At 41.3% G+C, this 21,568-nt stretch overlaps 1 protein-coding gene across 1 annotated transcript in view; it reads right to left on the bottom strand.

The window, feature by feature from the left end:
- Positions 1-398: 398 nt before the first annotated feature.
- Positions 399-21,568, bottom strand: part of LOC138299813 (triggering receptor expressed on myeloid cells 2-like) — a 41,174-nt gene continuing 20,004 nt past the window's right edge. Inside the window, exons 4-6 of the mRNA XM_069238398.1 lie at positions 20,003-20,151; positions 15,292-15,460; positions 399-1,208 (exon numbers count right to left, since the gene is read on the bottom strand). Coding sequence (XP_069094499.1) covers positions 15,327-15,460; positions 20,003-20,151 — 283 coding nt within the window. The 3' untranslated portion in view covers positions 399-1,208; positions 15,292-15,326. The remainder of the gene's footprint in view (positions 1,209-15,291; positions 15,461-20,002; positions 20,152-21,568) is intronic.

Here is a 21,568-nt window from a genome sequence, read left to right on the forward strand (position 1 = left end):
ACACAACACAGGACCAGAATACCTGAACAGCTGCATAAACTTTCACTAACCAGATACCAATGCTCTGCATCACTCTCACTTGCATACACTCCCCGCATCCACAAAAGCAAAGATGAAGGTTGCTAATTCTTCTACATCGCACACAAGATATGGAACGACCTCCCTCAAAACATCACAGCCTCGTCCTCACTTCTTGAGTTCCACAAGAAGCTGAAGATCTGTCTCTTCATTTAAGCTCCTTGGGAACACACACCTACACACCTTGCCCAAGAGACTGGATACTCTCTCAGGTGATTAGTGTGCTATACAAGTCAACATAACGTAACATTGAATAAACAGCAGGCATCGAAGACAGACAACAATGTCATCCAGTCAAAAGCATGGGGCTGACCAGAAGCTCACTGTAAACATATGATATTTATTGAAAACAAGAGGTCTGTCAATACAAGATGGTTAAAGTTGTCTGTAGCTGAGATATAACCCTACAGCACAGACAGCATCACATCCCTTGCTTATTCTTTTGACTCTTAGTCTAGAATCTGCTGTCTATCTTAACTTTTCTGTTCAGGTTTATTGTATGTTGTCCTATATAGGAAGGTCCTGGTGTCTGGGCATCTTAACATATTGTTTTAGGTTCTAGCTCAGCCAAGGAACAAACAGAACATCAAAACACCTTTCCCAGATAAACAGATTTTCTTAAAAGTGACCCTTAATTCTTTTCATAATATATTTGTTTCAGTATGTAAATCCTTTCAATCCCTTCACTCTAGACTTGTCCCTTTTCAAAGGATACTTTAATTATTTTCTATACATTATTTTTGTTTGATGGTCCATCATTTGTTTTAATTTTTTCATTGCAAAAAGGCTGAGCTCGACTCCACTGTACCAGCACAGACAGAGACAGTCATGTTAAGTGACTTTTGAGTATTTTGGACGCAGATGAGTGTAATGTAAACATTCCCATAGGTGCTAGATTCAGTGAGCCAGTCTTTTAATACTCTCCGATGTCTGGTGTTCTTTGGTCTGAGGTGAGGAGCCTCAGAGGGCAGTTGTGTGTCAGTTCATTCTTGGCTGCATTTTAATACCAGTATTTGGAATGGCCCAATGCAGAAAGCATGATGAAACTGAGCCATGAAGTGATGAGGGTGCAGGTGCTGCAGTTCCCAGAGACAGGTTTCCTCCGTCCTTGTGCGAATTTCACAGAACCCCTATGATTAAACAATATATGTTAAAGTTACAGGAAAAGGGCTCACTCCAGAAAAGAGGACATAATACAGGAAGGGAGCTTACTCAAGAAAAGAGGACATAGAGGAACGAGGCGTACCCCAGAGAAGAGGACATAGAGGAAGGGAGCTCATTCCAGAGAACAGGACATAGAAGAAGAGGTTCAGTCCAGAGAAGAGGACATAGAGGAAGGGTGCTTACTCCAGAAAAGAGGACATAGAGGAAGGGATCTCACTCTAGAGAAGAGGGCATAGAAGAAGGGGCTCACTCTAGAAAAGAGGACATAGAGGAAGTAGGCTCCCTCCAGAGAAGAGGACATGGAGGAAGGGGGATTACTTCAGGAGAGAGGACATAGAGGAAAGGAGCTCACTCCAGAAGAGTACATAAAGGAAGGGGGGCTCACTCTAGAGAAGAGGGCATACCGGAATGGAGCTTACTCCAGAAAAGAGGGCATGGAGAGAGGGAGCTCACTCCAGAAATCACAACAGATCAGAAAAGATAGTGTAGAGGACTGGAGATCCCTCCAGAATTGAAAACACATGGGCAAGGAGGGCACATAATGTGAAGCAGGTTTCTGCAAGGAATAGGGCAGAGGATGGGCACTCAATCTCTGCTTGAGGAAAGAGGGGAAAGAATCAGCTTCAGAAATGTAAGCATAGGGAAAGAGACCTCGCTCCAGAAAAGATGACATAGGGAAATGGAGGTCATCCTTGAAATCAGAACCTAGAATTGAGCTCATTTCATATATTAGACGAGCAATGGAACTCATTCATAAACTGAGGACAAAGAGGAAAATAGCACACTTCAAGAATGTGAGCTGCATGCAAGAGAGCTTAATCCAGAAAGGAGAATGTATCTGAATGGAGATCCCTCCTGTCCTGAAGAGCCATGGATAAGGAGCTTGTAAATAGTTTGCAATATAGATGAAGAAAGAACATTTCATAAATCAGAATTCAGAAGAAGGAGACCATCCGGAAAAAAAGACAAACACAGAAAGGGGGATTCTGAAATCAGTGCACATGAGAAGGGAGCCTATCCAGAAAAAGACAAAGAGAAAGGGGAAGGCTTGGGAGGGGTCTGAATCCATGAAGGGGAGAAGGAAGCCCTTCCAGAAAAAAGAGAAAGAGGGATGCGTGGGGGATCTGAATCAGGATACAGGAGAAGGGAGCCAATTGAAAAAAAAGAGAAAGAGAATGGGGAGGGGTGAGTGAGCTGAATCAGTAAAGCGGAGAAGGAAGCCCTTCCAGAAAAAACGACAAAGAGAAAAGGGGAGAGGCAGAAATCAGTGCACAGGAGACGGACGTTCAATCCAGAAATCAGAATACAGAGTAATGGCACTCACTCCATAGAAGATGGGAAAAAGAATACACTAGAAATGTGAACACAGAGCAAGAGAGCTCACCCCACTAAAGAGGTTGAAGGGGAATGGAGAGCCTCCCTACATTTAATGCATAAGAGTAAAGAGTTTGCAATGTTAATTAGAACAAAAGAGAGTGCAGCAGATTATAGAAATAAAAACAATTGCCAAATCAACATATGCCCTCCTCTTCCTATTCCTGTGTTCTGAGCCGGACCCCACATGTGTATGTATGTGTCTCTATGTCTGTGTATGTGTGTGTGTGTGTGTGTGTTTGTATGTGTGTGTGTATGCAAAAGAAACTAGGTTTAGTGATGAACATGATTACTTATGGATCACTTACGTTTTGAAAAGATGTTTTGAGCATTGCTTTTATACACACACACAAACACATGCACACACCTAGAGGAAAAGGGACCTCCTCCATACTTTTTTTTAAAAAATAAAGTAGGCTCCCTTCATGTGTATGTGTGTGTATGTGTGTGTGTGTGCGTGTGTGTGTGTGTGCATGTGTGTGTGTGTATACAAAAGAAACTAGGCTTAATGCTGAACATGATTACTTATGGAGCACTTGAGTTTTGAAAAGGTGTTTTGAGCATCGCTTTTATAAACACACACAAACACATGCACACACCTAGAGGAAAAGGGACCTCCTCCTTACTATGTTTACAACAGAAAGTAGACTCCCTTCATGTGTCCTTTTGTGCAAACTAACTTAAAAGTGAAAATATTTGATCACATAACACAACATAAATGTTAGATCTGTCAGCTCTTGGTGTGGTTTCCCCTGTCTTTTTGGTTCTGATTTCCTGTTTTTGATCCTATGCTGAATATCGTGCTGGCTTTTGGACTCTATGCACTCTACCACTGCTGACCAGTACTATAGTGCAAGTGCTTTCTGTCTAAATTGTATTGGTGATTGGTTTATTCATGATTGGCATATGTGATTTACTAGTAAGTCCCTAGTATAGTGCATCATGTGTGCCCAGGGCCTGTAAATCAAATGCAACTAGTGGGCCTTCAGCACTGCAGCATGAATAGCCCTGCAAACATGTCTCAGGCCCACCATTGCAGTATCTGTGTGCAGTTTTAAACTGCCATCTCGACCTGGCAAGTGCACCCATTTGCCAGACCCAAACCTTCCCTTTTACTACATGTATGTCACCCCTAAAGTAGGCCTAAGGCAGCACCATGGGCAGGGTGCAGTGTATTTAAAAGGTAGGACATGTACAGGTGCGTTTTACATGTCCTGATAGTGAAATACCGCTAAATTCCGGTTTCACTATTCTAAAACCTGTCTCTCCCATAGGGTAACATGGGGATTTCCTTGGAATATCTTTTAAGTGTAATTTCCCATTGGGAACAGATAGAGATTTAGAGTTTGGGGGCTCGGAACTCACAATTTAAAAACACATCTTTTGGTGAAGTTGGTTTTTGAATTGTAGGTTTGAGTGGGCATCTTCTTGCTTAACCTTTCTGTGCCTCTGCCTTTCAGTGGAATACACATCTGCGTCAAGATGACAGTTGGGCTATTTGTGCATTCGTTCTAGACTGTCACACAAAGGAAGTTGAGGTGTGCCCTGCATATCTTGATGTCTCATCACCAGGTTGATGGGTCTTCCTGAGCTAGAGTGGTGGGAGGAGCTGACACTAGCACGTGACTAAGGCTGTGCCTCTCCTCACACAAAGCAGTCTTCAAACCCCTGGAATGTGTCTGGGGCCACGGCAGAGAAGGCAGCGTCTTTTGCACTAAAAAGACTTCTCTTTGAAATTTGCCTACCTCTGTCACCACAGATTTAGAACACTTCTGGACTGAGGACATTTTGCGAGAAAGAAGAGCAGGATGTGGTAGGAGGTTCTGCCACTCTGCCTGTTGCTTTGTTGTGCAGGCTTGCTGCTTCTGTCCTGGAAGTGAAAGGACTGGACTTTGCTTTTTACATCCTGCTTTCTAAGGTTCTTCAAGGGTTTGAACTTAGCTTGCCTCCTGTTAAGAAGTCTCAGGGCCATCAAAGACTTCACCTGCCAGTGTCTGGGCTCTCTGACTGAGAGTGCTGACTTGCCAAGTGGTGCCAAATCCAGTTTCTATAAGGCCCTTGGAAGTGAGCTCTGGTGCAACCAAGAAGAAACTAAGCACATTGACTCCATAGCGACTTTGGAACCAGAGCAGCTTTCTGAATCTGAGCTGCTGCCTGTACTGGAGCCATGGTCCCTGCTGAGTGCAGAGACTATGACCTGAAACACAGGCCCGATGCCGCCACAGCACCTCCAAAGTCCCACCACAGTGTGAGTCCAAGTGCTGTGTCATTGACGTCCATGACACCCATCTCCGCTGCAGCACCTGTGGCCCCGTGGTGTGATTGCGACACCATAAAGTCAATGCTTTGCATCTTGACATGCTGGTTTTGTCGACTCTGCCTTGTCATAAGGAACCAACGCCTCGTAACCGATGCCACATCACCTCCCCTGTAACCGTAAGGAAACAACATCTCACCTCCCCTGCCTAGCAGTAAGGAACCGACACTTCACCTCCTTGGTAGCAATGAGAAACGGACGCCGCACAAGCTCCTTCAACGCCTCACCTTCCCTACTCCATGCAATGTCTTTGTTCTCGCATCGCTTTTCAAGGTACTTTACCTAGGGTCCGTGTGATTCTGTGACTGTCCTGCACTTCCTCACAAGTGGTGTTGTACTGTTGGAAGCGACTCTGTCAAGATGCAGTGATAGCCCCAGTTGGAGCTATTTTGTTTCTAAGCACTATACTAAGATTTAATCTTTGAAAAAAAAATGTTTTCTGTGTATGTTAGATTTTTGTCATTTTGATCCTGTTTTACTCAGATAAATAATGGCTATTTTTCTAAACTGGTGTGAAGTACTTTGTGGTGTTTTCACTGTGTTACTGTGTGTGTGTGCAAATTCTTTTCACATTGCCTCTGAGATAAACCTGACTGCTTGAGCCAAGCTACCGAGTAAGTGAGAAGGGTTTATCTTAGCTGTGTGACTCCCTTACCCTGACTAGCGTGAGGGTCCCTACTTGGACAGAGTGCAAACCACTGCCAACTAGCAACCCCACATCTAACAATAAACATTAGCTGTTTATATGTATTTGACAAACTTGTATTCGTAAGGTATGACGTTCTTTTCTTATATTTTGATCTTACAGAGTGTACAGTATGCATCTTCTAAAATCACAGTGAATGTGTGTATTGATTCTATAACTTTTACATCTAGCATACGCGAGTCTCCTGGCTAAGAGTAATGTATACCCGAAACACACTGAGTTACTTAAGAGATTACTGAAAGCAACTGATTGTAACTCGCCATCTGAGACACAATAATAATATAGGAAAGTGTTTAAGGCTCGCTAAGAAAAAAGTTTATGTTTTGCCGACAAAGTACTTATGAACTGTGAACAATATGAACAAATTCAAAGAAACCAGAAATCCATGTTTTAAAAAAAAAAAAAAAAAAAAAAAAAAAAAAGGTTGTACAGGTTATCACAACGCGCAGTAAGTGCACTAATAATCTTTCTTGGCTACAAACTTTGTGTCAGCAGGGCTGCCCCTAAAACAAGCTTAAGGAGCAGAGATGGTACCGTCAAATAATCCTTCAGTCTACAAGGTAGTGTAGAGTAATAGGACCAATGGCCATTTTTCATAGTATTTACCATGGGCAGTGCATCTGCTGAGGCTCATTGTTTCAGAACTAAGCGACTTCTGTAATGACACAAAAAGCTGCAAAAATGGTAGTAAAGAGGCTATAATAGTTCTGGGAGCTGCAAAGGGCTAATGTATCCAGGGTAAATGTGGAAACTATTAAGTATTAGATGATTTCTTAAGGTGACTATACGATTTGCCTTTTTTCAAGGTTTTGGAAGTATTTGTGTGTGCACTGGAGAGGTACAAATAGTGAGGCCTGAGAACTATTACACCTCCACTAACACAATTATTCGAACGTTGTTCCTGCAACTGCTCTGGCAATAAAATGTGACTTGATGTATCTTTCGTGCACCTTCTTCACTTTACGGACTGATGAAAGGATGGATTTCTGTACAGTAGAGAGAGTGGGGACACTCCTTTATTACATACAGTAACCCCTGGATACTTGGCTGAGGAACAATACAGCCCTGGCTACTTGGCTGAGGCACAATCAACTTCATTTTTGGATGTGTTAAACTGGAGAGAAGGTCTATGTAGGAAGATGCATTAATACTCTAACAGTCAAAGAAAGTAGCCACTGGTGCAGGGTGTGATGGAACCTTTTTTATCTGAAGGGGGAAAGACTCTTGGCACAATGTCAGTTTGTGCTAAAAGTTACTATGCTTCCCCAGGGGTGAATTTTCAAACCAGACCATTGCATGTTGTGAAAATCAATTAAGGCCTCACTCTTTCCCAGCTAAAGGCGAGTTTTCAGCCCAGTATTTACTTCCACTGATTTAGATAAACAAAGAGGCACTTTTCGATGGAAAATCTGTCTAATAATGACAATACCTTACTAAATGTTCACTGTACACTTGTAATTGTTTCTCCAAAATGCAGCACTGGACCTCCGCAACTCCAAGGAAATGGTTTTGGCTCACATGGTACTATCTTTAAGTAGCACTTCGATTTTCACAGCTCATATGACTTTAGTAGTGTGATGTCGACGGCCAGTAGCCCCACTCTGAAAAATTGTTCTAACACCTCTGCAAGTGAGACACGTTTACTTCTAGGTCCGCACCATCCCTTCCCGCCCACAGGGTAGGGCTGCCTTGCTCCCTGCTGACATCTACACACGCACCCATCGGAAAGGAGCCTTGGTAACTCCAAGAGTAGGGCCATTACTGGAAAGGATGTTCTTTTAACCATGATCTGATGACATCCTTCATCTCCCCACTGACCTCTGTGCCTGTTAACACCAAGGAGGGTTTTCTGATCAACTCTTTAAAGGAACTAGCTTAGCAAGAGATATCTGGGCTCTAATGGAGAAATGGAAAATGTCGTGAGGTTAGATAGTAAAAGCAAGCCCTAAATGAGCTGCACCTCTTACACTAACACCAGTTAATATGTCCTTGTCTAAAGGTTAGGAGGTATTAGCTTTGCTTGCATGGGCATTCAGGGCTTGGTTCGGTCGCCCCCCCCGCTCTATAATAGCCATATGCCTTCTGTGCCCACGTTCTTCAACTAAGCCCACTCTCTTTTATGTGATACCTGAACAGCAAGTCCTAAGGTGAGTACAAATCAGTTTTCCCCTTCAGTACTTTTGAAGAAGAATCCCGAAGATCAAGAGAGCGTGTACAGAAACCTAATGTTGAAACGTTAAGGTGATTTTGCTCTGTGCAGACAATGTTTACAATGTTATAAAAATCTATGTCTTTAAATTATGTGGCTAGACAAAACCTGAAAATAAATAAAATAACCATGTACCAAGCTCTAGGTTTGTTTTGCTACCGCTGCTTCTTCCTAATGTCTCTTTAGATTCCAGTTCTCATTTCTTGGTAGCATCTACATTCACAGCTTCCCTCTCAGTCTCAAGTCTCCTTAATATAATCTAACATCAGCTTCTCCCTTTACTTCTTCCTACACTTTCTACTCGACTTTAGAACACACCACTATCTAATAAATCTTCTTTTCTAGTCCTTATTGTGTGTCTTAATATTGTTTCTCTGTTTGGCTCCTTGTCACCTGCTGAATGCCACTAATGCCCTTATGTGGCTGTTAGGTGTAATTATAGTCATCGTGCCAACCTCCTTATGGGACAACGTTTGTGTGTGCTTGTGATACTCGTTTGTGTGTGCTTGTGATACTCGTCTTGGAGAATCTCAGTCCTTCCAGCTTATTCATATGTACCTGCATCAGGTCTCTGGGCCCTAGGACCCTGAATGAAGCTGTGAAAGTGGTATCCAGATAACACTAATCTAGCATGTGGACATAGGCAACATCTTCCATGGTAACACGAGGTCCAGACCTTGTTCTGTGACCTGGAGAGGTAAGCCAAGCATGCCATCATAGCAAGCACAGGACTACTGTCCTTGCCATGGGAAAGTCACATAAAGTGGTGGTGGACATTACCGAGTTCATGTGAATCTCTAGTGTGACTAGCCCTTTATTACTGTGTCAGGAATGGTCTAATGATTGCTATTGTGTAAAATTCTGCTTTAATGTGAACCCCTTACACTGGTGTTCTGTGTGCGTATTGAGTGCATATATGTGCAGTGACTGATGGTAGGTCTCAGTGTGAAAGTCTGGGTACTGGGACCAGTGGGATGCTACCAAGGAGGTGAGGTGTTGGTTCCTTACTCCTAGGCACTGGGATCCAGTTTGAATGACCATTGAAAAAGAACTATCTACTGGAATACGAATAAGAGTGAACTATGGAGCAGTCTCAGTTTAGACTCCTTCAAAAAATTAGAGACAGTCCAGAGCACCTGGTCATAGCAGTGGTTCCAACATTGCTTGGCATGAAAGGAGGACAGCTGAAATGCACTATATTTACAAAGATAGGGCACATTTCTGCTGTCTGCCAGTGCTGTCGAATTTGTGGCTGCCTGCTGCCAACACAGGCACCCTTGTGCCATGGTAAAAGGGTTCCTCTGTTACAGACAGGATTGTTTTTGTGCAGGAAGGGGTATCTTCCTCTACAAAAACATTCCTTAAAGGCATTCTCCTCTTTGAATGAATGCTGCAGAATGCAGTACACATTCAAAGAGGAAGTAACAAGGAGAAATACAAATATTTCTCCTTCTAAGACCTAGGTGGGAGAGGCGCACCATTTTGGCGCAATCCCAGATTTACAGCCCTTTGAAAATCCGGGATTGTGTCAAAAACCACAGGAGGATGAGTGGGAACGCCCATACTTCACCCAAAGAACATCTCCCTGCCACAAGCTGACAAAAGGCAGCGAAAACCACTGCCTTGCATTACTTTGAATTTACTAAACCACCCAAGCCAAGCAAGGTGGCTTTTTGTGGCTTAGTAAAACCCACTGAAGGATTTACGTTGCCTTGCCACGACTTGCGCATTGCAAGGGCAACACAGGTTCTTGGCAAATGTGACCCCTAGTTGTTAGAAATCTTGCACTTCTCTTCGAGATGATGTCACCCATCTTGCCCTGTGGTCAAACGGACGAGAAGAGGATTTGTATATCCTCTCTAAGACCACTCAGCTTGATGGCCTACTTTTTAAGGAGCTAGCCTTTGGTGATAAAGCCCTTGCTACAATGTCAATATTCTGGTAGCTGCTAGAATTTCCAGGATTTTAGTCACTGATGAGAAGGCATCATTCATAGTTGTGATATCTTCAGTATCAGGAGGTAGTGTGAATATGACTATGTTGATGTATTGCACATTCACTGAATACCATGTTGATTGATCTGTACCTATTTGATATGTACATGTTAATTCAAGCAGCTTTGGCCTCCTCGCTACTTACGTGCCCTGCCTCACTTTCATGCCTGGCACAGTAAAGCGAGAAATCTCAATTAAGCTAGCTCATCTTCTAAAGCTCCTTTGTTGTATCTTTGTCAAGGTCTTTTTGCTGTCTTCGGCCCATGTTTATACTTTTTTAGCGCCGCACTTGCGCCGCCTTTTGATGCAAAAAAGGCGCAAACTAACAAAATACAATTGTATTTTGCAAGTTTGTGTCACTTTTGCGTCAAAAAATGACGCAAATACGGTGCTAAAAAAAGTATAAATATGGGCCTTATTGTTTGAAAGTCACGCACGCGCTAGCACCGCTGTCTAAAGTTTCGCTTCAGTCACGAGCATCCTCCTTCCGCTCTCTATAGAAGAAAATGTATAAATATAGAGGAACTTTGGGGGTGGGTTAGTTTTAGATTCTCAAATGCTCGGGGATGTGACGCTCTGTCATGCTGTGCTGCCATGTCACCGATTTTGCTTGTTTTGTATAATAAACGTGTATTATATGCACACATTGCAATATTGTGACAACTGTAATGAGGGCACGTATGGATGGCTATGTTTAACGAAACGAAGCACTTTAGAAGACCTCATCTGGCTCTCCACTAAACGTTGCACTGGGAGGCAAAAAATGTATAGCATCTCTTCAACTTTCAGTGAATGTTACACGTGAAAGAGTTTAAGAGAGCACGACATTCTGAGCTATTATTATCTTTATTGAATTAGTATGTTTCTCTGTCTCCCGAAGAAGGTGGGATAAATTAATTGTAGCCACCAAAACACGGCTTTGACCATCCACCATCACTCTCTATATAATGTGAATAAGAATGAACCGCTATATTAAAGTCTCAGTAATGTGAATACACAGGAATCAGTTCTTTATATTTATCAGTTATATTCAGATGTATATTATTATATACTATAGTTATATGTATTTATTTATTTCAGTTGTATTTACATTTATCAGATTTGTGCTTCTATGCTGAATGTTGTTAGTGTAATGGCAAAGTATTATTACTGCAAATATTGTATAAGTTTGATTCGTAGAACTAACACCATAATATTTCCGTGATTTGCTTATTTTTCTCTAAGGATGGTAGTTTTTATTTAAAAAAAGATATTGAAAAATATATTACTAAATTAAATCAGTATATTTTTAGAATATGTTTTGTATTGTTTCGACAGTCACGTTTAAATAAGATCATGTGCTAACGCCTATAGTGTTCCTCCCTAAATGCAGGACGAGGGAAGTAGTTATTTCTATTTAAATATAATGTTTCTGAAACATGGTGAAATAACTTTATGCAGCTAGGCACAGGTGGAGCCATAAGACGAATCACTTCAGTGACACTTTACAGGAATGTTGCTTCTCTTCATTTATCTAAGGAAACCAAGAATAAGGGGGCATTTAAATATCTACATTAACAAATGGCTTCTCCCAACATGAATGAGCTTATGCTTTGACATCTACCAATGGGTTAGGAATGAGAGAGGCCCAGGAACTTTGTGGTGACTCTTTTTACTCCTTATCCAAAATGCCTCTCCAATTCCCAACATAGTCCTGCAACATTGATCAACTTATCTTAATGAAAAGAAACTACTGGGTGTGCACTGCAAGGGAGGAGGGTCTACCTGATTGTTTGTCTGCATGCATGTGCAGTACCACCCACGCAAAACCCCCGTTACTATTTTGAGATCAGTTTTCAGTCTCTCCCCTAGGTACTCACACAATGCAATTGGTACCAGCTGGGATTTTCTCTACAGACACATAATACATGTTCAAAGCTACAAACGTTGACAACTAGGCTGGGCTTCAGGATAAGCCCCTTTGTGCCTTTTATCTTTCTGCTTTTTATTTTGTTTGCATCCAACTTCACATTGTGTTGGGTTACAAAATGTTCGCCCAATGCTGGGAGGCCTCTAAGATCCAAAAGTCCATAATGATAGAACAATAAGGCCTCCATCCCAAGGAGGTAATATTGGCTACATTTCCTCAGGTGCTGCATGTGTTGTGCCTGTGTAAATTGAGGTTATTGGTTGGTTTCCAGGCCAGCAAATAACTATTCATTGTCACCACAGGGCTCATGCTGAAAGGCTAACAGAAGAAACCCCAAGAAAGAGACTGAAGAAAATTAACATGCAGGTGTGTTCTGGCACAACAACATGCCCTCTGCGTGCAACGTCTTCTGAATACACGTGTGAGGTAACTTGCTGTGTGCAGGCACCCATGTGGCTCAGATTCACCCTCGTACACGTGTGTGACTTTGGTGGGCACCTGTTCACATGGTTGAGAATTGTGAGTGTGATACACATATAGATGTGACTCTTATCGGTGGTCTTTCGTCTCTTTGTTATCAAAGCATGCACCCTCATATTTATCATGAAATACTTGTGGTAACTGTGAGCCTGGAACAGATGCTATCCCTACACTCACTAACTGTTACATGGTCGACCCCGGTTTTCTTCCTTATGGTCAGCCCCCTGGGTCTGCATGCTTGTCATTCTACTTGTGTGCACCTTGAAATTCTACATGCTTTTGGAGAATACGACAGATAGTGTGTGATTTTTTTTGTTGCCTTTTTACAGCATTCCATCCGAACTCAAGTCAGTGTCTCTCCCCTTTGTGAACCCATTCATTACTTATTTCTCTCTCCTGACAGATACCCTTACATTTTACCTCACTCATCTTTTTGCTGACCTATGTGTCAGTTCTCTCTCTTATCTGTGTAATTAACTCTCTCTTGATCGGTGTTAGTGTCCTTGAGTCTGTTCCCTGTCACGTGTCCTTACCTCTCTATCACTCTATCCATTATCACGTGCCCTTTGTTTTCTTTTGGTTTTTGTGAGCGTCCTTTCCTCTGCGTCTTTGTTTGTACTCTTACCTATCTGTTCAGTGACGTATCCTTACCTCTCTCTCGATTTTCAAGCGTTCTTTCTTGTCTCTTGGTTTTTGCAAGTGCTCTTACTGCTCTATAAATTCTTAAATGTCCTTTCCTCTCTCTTGGTTTTTGTGAGTGTCATTACCTTTCTATTTATTGTAATGTGCCCTTTCCTTTCTTTTGGTCTTTGTTAGTGCCCTTAAATTCCCATCATTTGTCACGCGTCCTTTCCATTCTGTTGGATTTGGGGACTGTCCTTACCTCTATTTTCATTGTCATTTCCTCTCTCTTGATCTTTATTAGCACCCTTAGCTGTCTGTCTACTACCCTGTGTCCTTACCTCTCTGGTACCTGTCATGTAGCCTTTCCTCTCTCTGGGTTTTTAGTGAGTGTCCTTAACTCTCTGTCTATAGTGATGTGTTCTTTCCCCTCTCTTGCTTTTTCTGAGTGTTTTGTCTTCTCTATCCCCTGTCATGTATCCGTTCCTCTCTCTTGGTTTCTGTGATTGTCCTTACCTGTCTGTCTATTGTGATGTGTCTTTTCCTCTCTCTTGGATTCTGTAAGTGTCCTTACTCTCTGTCCACTGTCATTTGTCCTTTTATCTCCCTTGGTTTTTAGGAGTGTCCTTACCTTTCTGTCTAGTGTGAGATGTCCTTATCTCTCTGTGGTCTTTGTCAGCATCCTTACCTCTCTGCCCACTGCCATGCACCCTTTCCTCTCTCTTGGCTTTTGTGAATGGCCTTACCTTTCTCTTTATTGTGATGCATTGTTTCTTGCATCTTAGTCTTTGTAAGTGCCCTTACCTCTCTGTCCGCTGTCATGTGTCATGCTTTCATCAGTCTTGTTTTTTGTGAGTGTCCTTACCTCTCTGACTATTGTGAGGTGTCCTTTCATCTTTTTTCATCTTTTTTAGTGCTCCTGCCTCTCTGTCCACTGTCATGTGTCCTTCCTTTCTTTCTATTTCTGCTTGCTGCCATGTTTCCATACTTCGCTCTTTGTGCAGATGTGATCAGCTGACGTATGTTGATCTCTCTTTGCTCAGATGGTATCTCTTTTTGTCCCCTCACCTCTCTGTGCACTATCATGTGTCCTTTCCTCTCACTTGCCTCTAACCAGTGTCATTGCTTCTTTGCCCACTGTCATGTGTCCTTTCCTCTCTTTTGGTTTTAGTGAGTGTCCTTACCTCACTGTCTATTGTGATATGTTCTAACTGTTCTCTTGTTTTTGTTTGTGAGTGCCTTTATTTCCCTGTCTATTATCACAGGCTCTTCCTCTATCTTGGTCGTTCGTACCTTCCTTTCCTCTCTGCCCACTACCATGTGTCCTTACCACTCTTTCTGCTATCATGTGTCCATTTCTCTCTCTTGGGTTTTGTGAGAGTCCTTGCCTCCATCTCTGTTCTGACTTGTCCTTTCCTCTCCCTTGATTTTTTAGGTCGAGTGCGCAAGCGATTTGACCTGTTGTTAGTATTATGGGCTTTTAACCACGCCTATCACTTTCACTCATTCCTGGGCCTGCCTTTCGAAAATCCTTTGTTATCATTGGTAAATGCTTCATGCTTTTCGCTCCTTTGGGCGATTTTGTTACCACCTTGCAGACTGCCCCTGTTACATGGATAATTGCACGACTGCCGATACGTTTGACTGCAAGTGAACTTTTTTTTCTTTTTCTGGCTCTCCTTGGTCATTTCGGCTGTTGCGCTTTGAATCTGCTCGCTTACATCAACTGTTTTACTTTTCATTTTCAATTTAAGTGGCAAAAAAAGTCCAATTAAGAATTTACAATGCTGATAGCTCTAACTCGAGCAAACACGAGACCCATTGCATTGCAAATACTTGTGTTAGAATATTATCTCTCTGTGCACTGTCAGGTGTCCTCTCTCTCTTTCTATTTCTGGCTGCTGCCAGGTATCATATCTCTCTCTTTGTGTTGCTGTGTGGTCCTACTTTCTCTGTCAGCGGATACATGTTTATCTCTCCTTCCTGTGACTTTACTGTTATGGTATTTATCACTGGTTGTACAATCTCAGGGTAAGGATTCCAGAATGCTAGAACTAAGGAGTGTCAGTTGCCAATAGCTGCTAAGGGTCCTAACCCGTGTATATTTGTAAAGTCAGTTTTATTTCAATTAAATTGGACTGTGTTACTTTGGAAAATTTGCGAATGGATGGAATTCATGCGTATCGGTCAGTGAAGCACAGGAATCGGGTGTGAATTGGCTGTCTTTGTTAAGAGTGTGGTTGCCCTTGTGCTGCACCTAATAAATTGAATTTACTGGTTGTGATTTAATGGTCATTTCGATGAGATCAGCACACTTCTTGAGCTTGTGCCAACAGGACATGCATTCTGGAGGAAGCACCGGGCTCGTGTCCACTTTTGCTTTGCAATGTTCGGATCAAGGAAAACCTTTTGCATTGGAGGGAAGAGGCGTGAGCGTACCTGGTGCAAAGTTTGGGTCAGTGTTGAAAGCTATTCTAGCATGTAGATCGTGGCTGGTACTGATCGTGGTTTCTCATCCAGGGCAATTTCCGGCAAGGACGGCTGTCGTCAGGTGAGGAAAGGAGGATGCTCCACCCCAATGACTGGTCAGGAATCTCATATATCGAACCTGCATATTTTGAAAAAAAATAGAAAACAGCCTACTAACCAATGAAGAGAGAAATAGGACTTAGTCATTGGGAAGATTAACAGCGAACTACTTCATGGGAAAAGGTATAGATAAAAGGGACTGTGTCTTAGGAAGGCTGATGGGGGAGATGTTTTGAATCTAAATGTAGCACAGTTTGGGGGTGGAAGGCATAAAAGTGCTGAAAACATTACTAATGCCAGTGTAAAAAAGTGTAAATACTGATGCTGGGTCTGAAGGTGATATGGATGAATTGGCTGACGAATATCTGAATACTATGAAAGCATTAGAGGAAAATGTTGGAAAAAAGTTAAGACTATTAGTTAAAAGACAAATTCTTTTCACATACTCAATTGCATGGTGAAACTATAGAGCAGTGTGTTGCTGTGCTGAGAACCTCTCGTGCAAGTGTAGGGATTTACAAGCAGATATTTTCAGGGTTCAAATGATAAACAGAGCCAACAACATGAAAATACAGGAAAAAATACAGGAGTTGGAAGATTCTTCTTTGGAAAAAATGATTGACATTACCCATCGAATAGAAAATACTTCACAATATGTTAAGGAATTAAGGAAGAAACAAGCCTATGGCATGTCAAGAAATTATGATGTGAAATATGTTAATTTAGAATCAAAGTAACCATCATACGGTAATAGGAAAATCTGCAATTCCAGTGGAACACGTTTAGATATGGATGATGAAAATCAGTACTGTTACAAGTGTGGTAGCTCGAAACACATGGTTGAATCAAATTCATGTCCTGCTGCTAGGGCTAGGTGTTATAAGTGTAAGCAAACTGAGCATTTGTCCATGGTTTGTAGGATGGATGGAATAAAGAAACAGGAACTGAGAGTAAATTGGGTCATTGATCAAGAGGAAAGTGTGAGAGCTGATGCTAATATGGTGAAAGTGATGGTGGTGTGTAATGTCCCAGGAAGTGAGTGGGGCAGGGTAGTTGCCCCCAAAATGGGATGTAAAAATGAATGGTAAACTAAGGCAAATTAGGTCGGATTCCTGTTCACCATCGACTTTGATAAACCAGTTGTTTAGAAAGACCTGGGCCAAATAAACAATACCTGCTGATAATGAGCTTGAAGGGTATCCTGATGGTAAATTGCCAATTATGGGGTATTTTTTAACCCATTTGGAATTTAGAAACAGAAGGGTTGAAGGTAAAATCTATGTAGCCAAGAAAGGAAAATAATTATTAAGTTGGAGAGAGTAACATTCATTAGGGATGATTTCGGATCCAAATCATCCAGAGCACGTTACTTGTGAAATAAAGTCAGGTCTCAAAGTGGAGTACTAGGGTTCCAAAACTTTTTGCTGGCAATTTGGGATCTTGGGAAAAAATTTAACACCATATTGTGTTAAAAAAAGGTGTTGCACCAAACGTTCACAGGGTTTTCAATGTACCATTAGCACTGCGTGATCAATTGAAGGAGGAACTAGACAGATTGTGTAAGTAAGGGATCATAGAACCTACTGAATCATCTGAGTGGCTGAGTCATGTTGTGTTAGTGAGAAAAGGAAATGTCAATCACACATGTGTGTGGACCTCAGGGATCTCAATGAGTTTATATGGATTGATTGCCATCGTTTACCCCATATTAATGAGATGCTGATGAACGTGAGGGGGGCAAGTGTTTTAGATTAGATTTATCAAATCATTAGGTACAACTACATCTAAAACCAAAAAAATCTGACTTCATTTATAACTCCACATAGAGCCTTTCATTTCATACACATGCCATTCGGACTTGCTTTAGTTAGCTTAGCGAGTGTTGTGTGGATTAGACAGTGTCCTGTGCTTTCAGGATGATATTCTTGTTTGGAGTTCTGATGTTGAGCAACATAATAGTGTGCTGGAGTGCATGTTGGAAAGACTAGCGCAATCAGAATTATCTACTGGATTTGAGAAGTGCAAATTGGGGGTGTGTGAAGTTGATTATTGAGGACATACTTTGGAGAAGGAGTGAAGCCCAAGATGAAGCTGTTGGATGCAATTTAAAAAGCCCCTTTTCCTAGTACCAAAGCAGAATTACTTTACTTCCTGGGTCTAGTGGAGTACTACTCCAAGTCTGTAGAACAATTTTCTGACAAGGTATATATATTAAGGTTACTCATGAAGAAGGTGGTGAATTTTAAGGGGACAAGTGAATGTCAGCAAGCATTTGAGAATGTCAAGGTGTCCATAATTAAGGTGGTGGCATCAAATCTGATTAGTCCAGAAGATGGAAGAATTGTTGCAACATATGCCAGTACTTATGGGTTGGGAGCAGTAATAATACAAAAAGTGAGGGTGTTGAAAGAGCAGTGGCATATGTTTCATGAACGTTAAAGGGAGCATAAAGCATGTATTCAACTATAGAAAAGGAACTGTTGATGTAATGGTGGGCTGTACAACATACCAGAACTTTTCAGAACTGCACGCCAACCATGGACCATTGGTAGATCTGTTCTCTACTACAGGGGATAGCAGGGCAACTCTTCCTGTGGCAAAGTGGATAGATAGGTTACAAGAATATCCCTGGTACATATCTGATATCAAATGTGGTGTCTTGTACCCTATATATTCACTTCACCACACAAAAAGTTGCCTTCCTAACCCCCTTAGTAGAGAACAGATCTACTATTGCTTTAGCTGTTCTCTGCTAAAGGGGCTAGCAAGGCAACTCCTCGTGTGGTGAAGTGGATATATAAGTTAAAATAATACACATTTGATGTCAGGTATGTACTAGGATTAAGAATGTTAATGCAGACTGTTTGTTACGATAGCCATCATCTGACATTTTATGTGAGGAGGATGATAAATGGTAGCAAGTGTGCAGGAAGTGTGTGTGTGTGTGTAGTGGCTATTGGCGAAGGGGAATGGAAAAAGGCTGTAGAAGATGATGAGGTGTTGCATTTAGTGATAACAAAGTTAACAGGTGGGAAGGTATCACAAGTGGATCATAAGAGTTGTTTTAAAGAGTTTCTTCTGGTTTGAGATGAGTTATCGGTAGAGCATGACATTGTTGTAGGAGTGACCGATTAGTAGTTCCACCCTTTTTTTAGAAATAAGTTATTGGAACAACTGCATGTCTGGTTTGGCGGCATGTCAGCCATGAAGAGGAAGGCCAGAGTTGATTTTTAGTGGCCTATCATGAACCGAGCAATTGAAAGATTTGCAACTGCATACCTTAAACTTACTGTGATAAGATGCACTCATCTGGGGAGACTCCCATTATACCTGTAAAATTGCTGAACAGCGCTTGGGAGAAAGTGGCTATAAATATATGTGGTCCTTTTGACTGTATAGTAGAGGAAGTAGGTTTGCCATTATAATGATTGATTATTATTCAAAATGGCCTGAGATTTTTTTACTAGCGGGTTAAGATTTTCAATGTAGTGTTTGAAGTATTCAGGTGAGAGGGTTGCTCTGTTGAAATAGTATCTGATAATGGCCCACAATTTTGTTATGAAGTGTTTGAAATATTCCTGAAAAAGAAAGAATCCAACATCTCAAAACAGCAGTTTATCATCGCGTGGAAATGAGTTGGTTGAATGTTTCAATCCATACTGACCAAATGTATTCAGTTGGCTATATGTAATGGATTATTCTGGAAACAAGAGGTAAAAAATATGTTGTGGAATTACCGAACTACACCTCATACTGTCAGTGGAGAAACACAATTTTTCTTAGCCAAGGGTAGAGTGGCATACAACTTGGTGGTTCCTGGATGGACGGATAGAACTAATCAGTCTACTTTTGATAAACCAGCATTGTATGACAAGATTGAAATATATAAAAATTGGTATGCTAGTAGACATAGTAATAATTTGACAAGAAAATAAGAGTGTACACCGAATGAAATTTAGAGAGGGAGTATACTGCGACAACTGGTACGAAAGGATATTCTAAATGGTCTTGGGCCAAGATGGTGATAAAGTTGAGGGGTAACATGGTTGAACTGAGTAACAGGAGATTGTGATATGTAAGGAAAGTCAAATTGTGTGCTGATGAAGAACAACGAAGATGGAAACAAGATTATGTAAAGGATGTAAAAGCTTCTACCAAAAAAAGTGGAATTAGAAAGGTTCTTTGCCAGTGGAAATATCAGAGCATTTTCTGAAGGAAGAAAAAAGGATGAGGGTCAGACCAAAGAAGTGGAATGATTATTTGTATGGTTAGTTTTAGCCGATCCATTATAATAATATTAGTATATGTAGACCAGTTGAAACAATAGTAAAAATACAGTTGTATGGTTTTTTTTGGTTTGTGCATACAGGGTTGTGTACTATTTTATTACATTTTATTTAAATATTTATGTATTTAGATATTATTGTTTTGTTCAAGAAAAGGGGATGTGTTATGTTCTTTATGATTGGTTGTACATTTTCAGGGTGAGGATTCCAGAGCCCTAGAACGGGGGAGTGGCAGCTGCCAACTGTTGCCAGGAGTCCTATACATGTTTATTTGTGGCTCCAAAAAAACTGTTTTGTTACAATTAAATTGGACTGTGGTACTTTGGAAAACTTACCTATTTCTCTTTTTCTTGTGCTCTTGCCTCTGTCCATCGCTGGTCTCCTCCTCACCGTCATGTACACCGCAAGGGCCACCAGTACTTTACAGAGGAGGATCCCAGCAAAGATAGCAGTCACCATCCCAGGTGTCATCACCAACAGTGAGCTGCAGAAGACGAAACATGCAAAACAACTAATTATGGGAGATAGGGGTTTATATGCACAATTAATATTGGTGGAATTTAATTATGGGTGAAGATGTTTACAAAGATGTTATGGACATGGAAGACAAAGGATTAATGGGATGGATATGGATGTAGGTAATCTGCAGTGTCTGATGATTTTGTATTTTATATTTATTTGCATTAAATAAACAAAAGACAAGACACACCCTGATTTCCAGATGCAATCCTTGAAAAACAATGCAAAACAATACAACAAACAAAACAATAATTTATTATTGAACAATAAAGTAAAAGTTTAGGAATACTGCATTATAACTTTACAAAAGCCAGTGATAATGGGCAGATGATTATGTGGACCTGGTGAATATGTGTATCAGGTGCTTGCTATTTAGGGTTTGTTCACTTCGATAGCAAGTATTTATGGGAGACGTGTGATCATCAACGGAAGGTGACTGTGGAGATCTGGTAACTTCAGTGGAGGTACTTTGTCACTTATCACTTCTACGCACTACACACTATAATCTTTAATTATCTATTGGTGCTAAGCAGATTTCAGCAGCTTTGCAGATCGGTCTCAGGTGTACCATAGAAAGGGGGTTGCTGAGCCTTGTGTAGAATTTATATATAGATCCTGCGTAGTTGTGTACAAACGGGAGATCCTAACACAGCTAGTAGCTGGAGTGCCACTGCTATCACCATATGCTTGAGAAGAGCTCACTTGGATGTGTGGTACTTTTCTTTTCTAAAGACGTTGTTAGGAGTTAGCAATGCTATGGCATGAAGAAACATCTGAGGGCACTGTTGTGTAGATTAGGACAGTTCTCTGCTCCAGGTTATGGAAGAAGCGAGTTACCTCCCGTCTGTAACATTTATTGTGCCAAGTTCGCTCCTGAAGAATTTTTATGTGTGGGACCAAAACATATAGTGGAGTCAGATAGACAAGAGGAATAGGGAGAAGTCTTGAGGGATGATACATTGGATGAAGTGGTAGTGTTAGAAATGGGGAAATGGGGTTGGCAGTCAGGTTACCCCCTGTCCAAGCAAGGGCCCTCACTCTGGTCAGGGTAAAAGAGAATCACCCTCAGTTAACCCTCGTTTTCCCCCTTGGTAGCTTGGCACAAGTAGGTAGGCTTAACTTCAGACTCTAGCTGTAAAGTATTTGTACCAACACACACAGTAACTCAGTGAAAACACTACAAAATGACACAACAGAGGTTTAGAAAAATAGGAAATATGTATCTAAAAAAAACAAGACCAAAACAACAAAAATCCAACATACACAAGTCAAGTTATTAGTTTTAAAAGCAAAAGAGTCTTAAATCCTTTAATAAACAGTAAAAACTCTGTTAGCATTGAAAAGTACCTGGTTAGTGTCAAAATAACACGTGCGGGTGAATG

This window comes from Pleurodeles waltl, chromosome 6, assembly GCF_031143425.1.
Source record: "Pleurodeles waltl isolate 20211129_DDA chromosome 6, aPleWal1.hap1.20221129, whole genome shotgun sequence".
Taxonomy (NCBI): Eukaryota; Metazoa; Chordata; class Amphibia; order Caudata; family Salamandridae; genus Pleurodeles; species Pleurodeles waltl.